The sequence below is a fragment of the Maniola hyperantus genome, chromosome 11 (genome assembly GCF_902806685.2).
Source record: "Maniola hyperantus chromosome 11, iAphHyp1.2, whole genome shotgun sequence".
In the NCBI taxonomy this organism is placed as follows: Eukaryota; Metazoa; Arthropoda; class Insecta; order Lepidoptera; family Nymphalidae; genus Maniola; species Maniola hyperantus.
Genome location: NC_048546.1, coordinates 7,631,252 through 7,640,227, shown reverse-complemented (window position 1 = coordinate 7,640,227; position 8,976 = coordinate 7,631,252). Strand labels below are relative to the sequence as shown.

General features: G+C 41.0%; 1 protein-coding gene across 1 annotated transcript; it reads right to left on the bottom strand.

Moving 5' to 3' along the window:
• Window positions 1-4,080: 4,080 nt before the first annotated feature.
• On the bottom strand, window positions 4,081-6,294 carry LOC138403049 (uncharacterized). The gene is made up of 3 exons (XM_069502004.1): window positions 6,236-6,294; window positions 4,435-5,038; window positions 4,081-4,251 (listed from the first exon to the last, which is right to left on the bottom strand). The coding sequence occupies exons 1-3, from the start codon at window positions 6,292-6,294 to the stop codon at window positions 4,081-4,083; spliced, it is 834 nt and encodes a 277-aa protein (XP_069358105.1).
• Window positions 6,295-8,976: the final 2,682 nt, after the last annotated feature.

Below are 8,976 nucleotides of genomic sequence, written 5' to 3'. Positions count from 1 at the left end.
TAAGACTTACAACAAAGTGATCTTTGCAAAAATAAATTTGGGTTGAAGTCGTTAGTCATATAGGATCCCTTTAAGCAAGTCTTTGCGTGTTACGTATATTTATTTCACTGGGCACTCTAATCCACAACTTTCCTGTGGTCTTTATCGATGCGTTTTTTACATTCTCGGATGATGCAATAACGATAATTACTATATTTTTCATGTAAACTAGTATAGAAGTCATGTTTATTAAACTTTGGTAGGTTATGCTCAGTATATATAATGTACTCTGTGGTTATGCTGTTGTTTACAAATGCATGACGTCAGAGCACAGATAATCTATCGGCCAAACATGGCCGACAGTGTTTTCACCTGTCTAAGAAAAATATTTTTTTAAATTAAAGTTATACGGTTTTTAGGGCGCAAAAAAATATAGTGTTAATTTTTTTGATATAATAGGACAAATATTAACCATTTAAGACCAACTTAAAAAAATTGTCAAGTAGCCTATTGCATAAAACACAATATAACTTTTGTAATTTGTTGATTTTATCTTTTGTAAGTATTAATAATTTATTTTTTAGGCGTGGATAAATATGACTAAAATGAAAACGTGCTCAGATACTCAGATAGTGACAATAAAATCTAACATATTATGTAGATACATTATCATTGTTTAGCTACGAACTACCATGGAACTATCTAAGTACTCTGTTTCCATTTTTAAGTCAAGACATTTAATAAATGTGCGCATCTCGGTCCCATTGCACAACACATCAGTTTAACTGTCACTTGGCGCAGCTCGGGCTCAAAACAATTCTAAAATGAAATATTTTTAGAACCATTAGCTAGAAAGCCTTCCATCTAACGCCAGACTGCAGTTATCTTTTATTTAGCTACTGGCACCTTGCTATTCTGGGCTAGGAAACGTGTAAAGGATAGAATCGGTAAAAGGCTGGCTAACGTTTTGCAATAAAATTGATACTTTGTCTAGAATACGTGATCACTTAACCTATTTGTAGACTGTACTGTACGTTACTAAAATTTCATTCCATTCATATTTCAGCTTAGTTTTAATTTAACAAGTCTTATTTATGTCTGACTTCGTTTACGTAGATTTAGTTTTTATTTAATCCCGTAAGAACCCTTTGTTTTGCTGAGATGAAAATGAGCCCAGACCATCTTCTACCTCACACATAAAGTACCATACATAGCCACATTAGGTCGAAAACATATTAACCCTAAATCCTACGGTAAGTTTAAATTAAAAGTTGCACCCCTAACTTATTATACGGTCCTTCAAAAGCCGAATTAATTATTGCAATTCATTCTTTAACCAATTTTTTACGATGAAAATTAGACTATCCTAAACGACGCGACTGGCGTGAATTCAGATCCGATTGAAGTTGTAAAACGATATTAAGTAAGTAATTAAAAGGTCGACAGAAAAATTAAAGAGTAAAGTTTTTCGAGGAGTTTATTATGTAAGGAGACCACGAAGGAAAAATAACTCGAAGACGATTTCACAAGTTTATTTGTCGGTTTTCATTACAGAACTGCTTGCCTATTAGGCCACACGGCTTTTTATATCGTTTATCATGAATGAACTATGATATTAATCGAAATGACGTGAAGGTACCTTCATTCATTCCTTAAGAATCGTTTTCAAAGTATCTTAATTAAAGTCATTATTATGTTAACAACCAAATATATGTAATACTACTTTGATAAATAATTTTAGTAATTTTAACGATTAGCAAGCTTAATAAGTAAGTTACTTTAAATAGATATGCAATTTAGGGATGTGTATTGTCAACAACATTTGATTGAATGAATCACATAAGGTTTAGGTTGCAATATTCTTCATTCAATCAAATGTTTCCTTCATATCATATTTAATGCGTTCTATTATTTATGGCCATAGTATTTAACTCATTACAAATTTTTATATTGGATGATTGATTTCACGATTTCTAACATTTCGGCCTTTCTGATAATCATAGTTTGTCCTCAAACTTTTAATTGCATAAGTAGATAATTAACTATAATTGACAATATTTTAGCACCTTTGTATTAAGTGAGAAGAGCGTGCTAAAGACTTTTAAATTTAAGTAGAATTTCCTTATATCTTCACATAATGTACTTATGTCCACTGTGCTTTTGCTTTCATGAGACTACACCTTGACTATATCAAACTCAAATTGTTTATCCAGAATTGGTAAAATGATGTAGTGGTGATAATTAATACGTACTTAAAACTAAAGCTACGAGAATGCCAAACGCGCCCGTCTGAGCGTGAAAGAGCCTACAACAAACTCAGCCGGGTATTCTTTTTATTATCACCACTTTACAAAATCACTAAGAACTTACACAAAGCTGTTAAGCAACTCATTCCCAACCAAGCTTTCTTATCATTCAAATAGTACTTTACGTATTATTGTAATAGAATTTTTTAATAAGTTTACGTTTTATGAAAACTTTGAACTTGTTGAGAGACATCTCCAATATGTCTTCTGGAAGCTTATTATACCAGCTAAATGTTTTATTACCAACTAACTTAACTAAATATAAAATCCTTGAGATTATTTAAGATCTATTTAACTAATATTACTAAGATTTTAATTCATCTTGATCTTATTTAAGATTTTTAGCTTCCGGACTATTATTTTATACATTTAAAACAGGATTAAAATAATCGTCAAACTGTAACAATTAAATCAGAATTACAATATTCAAATGAGAATGGATTGATACATGAATTAAGTAATAACTTTAGTATTATTAATGAAACATAATTAGAACTTGAGTGACGTCAAAAATTGTGTCGCAAAAAAAATAACCAATCAATAATTTAATTTATCATAATCTGAAGCATTAATTAAAATTACACTGATTTAAATAAAATCACAGAGAAAATAAAATTCTCATACATATTTACTAATTCTATCTATCGATCTTGTATGAATTAATTTAAAGAAAATCTCTCGTAGGAACTTCCATAGTCCTGTGCCGCCTGAATCCAGCAGCTCCCTGCTACTCATATCATTCAATTTTCAAATAATGCTTAACATTTTCTATAAGCATCCCTAATTCTATGCCTGAAATTTTCTTCAGACATGCCCTTAATTTCGTGTCTAGAACTTCTTCAGACATACCCTCATTTTATGCTGGAAGTTCCTTCAAACATGCCCTTAATTCTATGCCCGAATTTTTTTTTCAGACATGCCCTTAATTTCGTGTCTAGAACTTTTTCAGACATACCCTCATTTCATGCTGGAAGTTCCTTCAGACACGCCCTTAATTTAATGCCTGGAACTTCTTCGGACATGCCCTCGGTTCATGCCTGGAAGTTCATTTTGACATCCCCTTAACTTTATGTTAAGGAATACCCTTTGATCCCTTGATTTTTCCGTTAGAGATACTACATTTAATAATGATAATAATGTTGATATTATTATAATTATTTATTCTCTTCACTATCTGTACTATTATTAATTGATTGATTGAATTTGGTTAATGAGTGTACTAGTTCAAGATTTTTCATAGATTACTTATTTATATATCAAAAAAAAAATAGAAATGTCATTTTTTTTCATTTAAAGTTAATATGGCATAATCCAATAAGTGAAAGACTTCTCTAATTTATTAATCCCTTCATCAAAATCTTTAAAAAAAAAAGACAATGCTTTAAATAATATTGTTCTCTGAGACTCAACTAAACTAAAACAAATTATCGGGTGTCATAAAATATCATCGAGTGAGAGTTCTGAGTCTAAGCATTGGGTTATGGGTACTTCCACTGTTATGTTCCCTAGTCCCTACCCATGTCTTTCGAAAACCCAAGCAAATCTACAAGATCCACACAAGCCCTTAAGGTTTTGCGATTAATCGATTGTAATTAGCATGTACTATTTTCTTTAACATGATCTGAGTCGGGAATGCAAAAGTGGTATATAATTTAGTGCACTCATTAACTTTTGTTGTTGAATCAAATTTAGAGATTATTTTATTTTCATCATAATGCAGTTTTGGAGATTGATCATTGATAAATCTACAAAACTCATGAGCCTCATGAAATCTATATAACTCATATTAACATGTTTACATCGATGCACAATTATCACCATTTGAATTAGCAGACTTTTCTGCTTCCCTCGGTTGCTCTGGTTGGACTACCAGCCGCACCGCGGCGGCCGAGCTCTCGGCCGCGCCGACGGCCGCGCTCTTAGCCGCGCCGACGGCCGCGTTCTTAGCCGCGCCGACGGCCGCGCTCTTAGCCGCGCCGACGGCCGCGCTCTCAGCCGCGCCGACGGCCGCGCTCTCAGCCGCGCCGACGGCCGCGCTCTCAGCCGCGCCGACGGCCGCGCTCTCAGCCGCGCCGACGGCCGCGCTCTCAGCCGCGCCGACGGCCGCGCTCTCAGCCGCGCCGACGGCCGCGCTCTCAGCCGCGCCGACGGCCGCGCTCTTAGCCGCGCCGACGGCCGCGCTCCCAGCCGCGCCGACGGCCGCACCAACGGCTGCGCTCCCGGCCGCACTCCCGGCTGCGCCAACGGCCGTGCTCCCGGCCGCGCTCCCGGCTGCACCGGCGGCCGCGCTCCCAGCCGCGCCGACGGCCGCACCGACGGCCGCACTCCCAGCCGCACTCCCGGCTGCGCCAACGGCCGTGCTCCCGGCCGCGCTCCCAGCCGCATCGACGGCCGCGCTCCCGGCCGCACCGACGGCCGCGCTCCCGTCTGCACCGGCGGCCGAGCTCCCGGCCGCGCCGGCGGCCGCACTTCTGGCCGCGCCGACGGCCATGCTCCCGGCCGCGCTCCTGGCCGTGCCAGCGGCCGCGTCAACGGTCGCGCTCCAGGCCGCACCAGCGACCGCGCTTTTGGCCACGCCGACGTTTGCGCTCCCGGCTGCACCGGCGGCCGCACCGCCCAGCTGTCCTGCCGGCTGCGCTCCCAGTCGCATCGCGGCGTGGAGGCCGCGCTTCTGGCCGCGTTGCCAGCCGTGTTCCCGGCTGTACTCCGGCCACACCGGCGGCTGCGTCTCCGGCCGCACTTCCAGGCTGAGGCTTGCGGCACATCATCGTCCTCGATATGAAAGAACGAAAAAAAAAAAAAAAGACAAATTGAACATTTTGACCATGTAAATCAATGTAATGCGGGTAGATGAAAAACACACATTACTTAGAAATAGATGTTATTGCGTTAGATTTTAACATACTTAATTATTTATAGTTTCAAAATCGGTTAGCTACGTAGATCGGTTAGAGACGTTAGTAACACGGAAAGATCAAAACATGGAACTCGATGAAATACGGGTAGATTAAAAAAATCACTCCTATCTCAGCAAAGTTTCATTTTGTTCCTTTATCCTTTTCGTAAATTATCTTTTGAAGGTGGTGGGTACTTCCATAATTAACTCCATAAATGGATATTAATGAACAGGTTTAAAACACAAAAAAAAACATCTCAATTTTCAAATCGCTTTAGACTTATTCACACAATAAAATAAATCACTTATTACCTGCGTTCAGCCGATCGATCCCTGCTTCTGATGTAAGGAGACCACGAAGGAAAAATAACTCGAAGACGATTTCACAAGTTTATTTGTCGGTTTTCATTACAGAACTGCTTGCCTATTAGGCCACACGGCTTTTTATATCGTTTATCATGAATGAACTATGATATTAATCGAAATGACGTGAAGGTACCTTCATTCATTCCTTAAGAATCGTTTTCAAAGTATCTTAATTAAAGTCATTATTATGTTAACAACCAAATATATGTAATACTACTTTGATAAATAATTTTAGTAATTTTAACGATTAGCAAGCTTAATAAGTAAGTTACTTTAAATAGATATGCAATTTAGGGATGTGTATTGTCAACAACATTTGATTGAATGAATCACATAAGGTTTAGGTTGCAATATTCTTCATTCAATCAAATGTTTCCTTCATATCATATTTAATGCGTTCTATTATTTATGGCCATAGTATTTAACTCATTACAAATTTTTATATTGGATGATTGATTTCACGATTTCTAACAATTATAAGATGATAGGCTTCGTTTAAAATTATGTAAATGAAAATTGAAGACTTTTTCAATTATTATGCTCCAATAAAAATCTTGATGAAGTTACCTAGTAGCTAAAGCTACCTACCTAAAGGCGAAACTTAGACAGTTGATCCGGTGAAACATTTTTGGAACGAAATTGAATGATGATGATGGGACAACCCTCCACCTCCCATGGCCCCACCAACCTCTCGGTTATATGGGCCGAATCGCGGGAGGGCGCCCGTTCGGTACTTGCTCTTGGCATTTTTCCCGGGGTCTTGACTCCCTACAAATTATTTTTGTCTCTTCCTTGTCCCTTATGCTCACTCTCCCCCCTTGGGGGCTAGACGTCACTAACGCAGCTGTGATCTCCGCTGCTGCTCCTCCGTGGTGCCGGCCTGGCACCTGCACGCTCCGAGCTGCTTCGCCTCTTATGCCAATGGTGCGCGAATTCCCGTAGCCGGTTGTAGTTCCCCGCCGATGAGACGAGGTCCGTGTAGAAGACCGGCCCCGCTTCCCCGCGTACGATCCCATCCAACATCGTCACTCGCAAGTCCTCATAAAGGGGTCACTCCCACAGCACATGGTGCCTATCCTCGTCGCCAAAGCCGCACTCGCACGCCGGGCTCTCGCACAACGTCATCCTATGCAGGCACGCCCGGAAACAGCCGTGTCCGATGAGGATCTGTGAGGTCTCGTAGTCCGGCGCGACCCAGGTGGCCCCGAGCCTGCCGGATACGTCTGGGAAAGAGCGTCGCAATTCGTCACCCCAAATCTCCGCAGACCACCGCTCCTGCCACATCGTAATCACATCCGACCCGATATCCCGCTTGAGTCTGCTCAACTCCTTCTTGGGCACGGACTGGCGCACCTCTTCGATTCTCCCAGCACGGATCAATTCCAGGTCGGCCGGCAACACACCCGCGAGCACCGCTAACGCAGCGGAGCTGGCGGAGCGATACGCTTTTGTGAGTAAGATGAGGGAAGACCTCTGCGCCTTGATGAGCGTCGACCGCACGACGTGAAGCGAAACATTTTTGGAACGAAATTGAATGATGATGATGAAATAAACAGCTGTTATAATCACAAAATCAGCAAATAATTAGGTATAGACGCTTCATTTACGAGTAGGTAGGTATTCATTGAACCGTCACCGGTCTAATAAGTATCTTCCTTTCTGTAAGTTTCTAAATCCCGTCAAGCACGGTCAACTAGTCGCTAATTCTGCAAAGGCGTTTACCTACAATATTCCAACTGCATCACAAGCAGACGATTTGCGAAGACTAATTAGGCACTTCGTGCCGAAATAACCGGCTGCATTAAAAATTCAGTTGCAAAGTGCAGATCCCTGTCGCTGCAGTCTGACTCTCGGATGCATTTAGCTGTCGCGACTGGACAGGTCGGCGGCGCAATACTTTACCGTTCCTCAAATAGACCAATCAAATATACGAGTAGACGGAAAGTTCGCTGTTACTTTGTGTACGTACACAAAGCAACAGTGTATATGCCAATAAGCAAAAGTAGGTACCTACCTATAATCTTATAGGTAGGTACCTACTTTTGCTTATTGGCATATACATACATACATATATACCTTTAAGGCTCAACCCACCACGAAGTTTAAATAAATAACAACTCTTGTTGCAATCCGAATAAAGTGCAATTCAGGTCGCACAGCAGTCCGCACTGCGGCCTAAAACGTACTATAAGTATAGGGGTTATTCAAGGGGCGGACCAACAAATTCCTAAAAGGTCGGCAATTCCTCTGGTGCTGCAAACGTTCATGGGCGGCGGTAGGTAATCACTTAACATCAGGTGACCCGCCTGCTCGTTTGCTCGCTACCTCTATTTTAAAAAAATCGAGTTACAAGTGTGCCAGGCAAAGTTACACTAGATCTTCTGGTCCGGTTAGATACGTCACTGAACAGTGCACAGAAATTTAAAAAAATTGTACCTATACTAAAAAAAAATACTGTCGCTCGCTGTACAAGGGTGCATGATGTGAAGTCGAGGGCGGGATGTCGCGTAGCATGTCTCATGTTCGTTATTGAATTGTTATCAAGTAGGTTGTTGTTGGTGTAGATAGATTATGAAACGGTTACATAATAGGGGTTATTAGAACTGCACGAGTGTGAGTTTAAAAACCGACCTGCAGGCGAGGTATCGCATGAGTGTTTTAATAGGTAGGTACCTACAGGACCGGCTTAAGCATATTAGGGCGCCGGGGTGCGAAAATGAGCCTGCGCCCTTTCATATTGTGTGCATTTCGGCACCTCCAAAATTAAATCTAAGCATTCAGAAATTGATAAAGCTAAGTTTTTACAATTGCCCCTGGGAGGCACGGCACAAACCTATTGTATTTCTTTTCAGCACCCTTCTAAATCAAATCTAGGTAGGTATTCGCAATTTGATAAAACGGGCAAGAATCGAGGGCTGTGGGGCCCTTGGTCCGTAGGCCCATGGCATTTTACTCGGCTTGTCACCCTATTGCTACGCTACTGGCTGTGCTCACGGCTCCGCTGGCGTGGTCTCAGTGTAGAAGTACCTATCGAAATTTATGGCAGTCGCCTTGCGCCCCTTAGGACTGCGCCCGGGTGCACCACCCCCCTTAAACCGCCGGGTAAAGACGGCCCTGGGTACCTAATTATTTATGATAATTCATAATCAGGATTTTAAGATATGAGCATAGATAAAGTGTTATTCCAAACTTTCGAAAACAAAAACCTTTATGCGGTGAGCTCTTACAGTATAATGGCTAAACTGAAAATAGCGACCTGTAAATGTGAAAATTGATTTTGACACATCGTGCTTTCGTTCGCGAGCCAGGTAGAAGCTTTTGTATAATGCAAAATTCAAAAGCTATTTCCGGATTTAGCGATCAGACTTCTCAAAATAAAATAGCATTTAAAATTAATAAATTGGTATCTATCTCGGAACAGGAAACGAG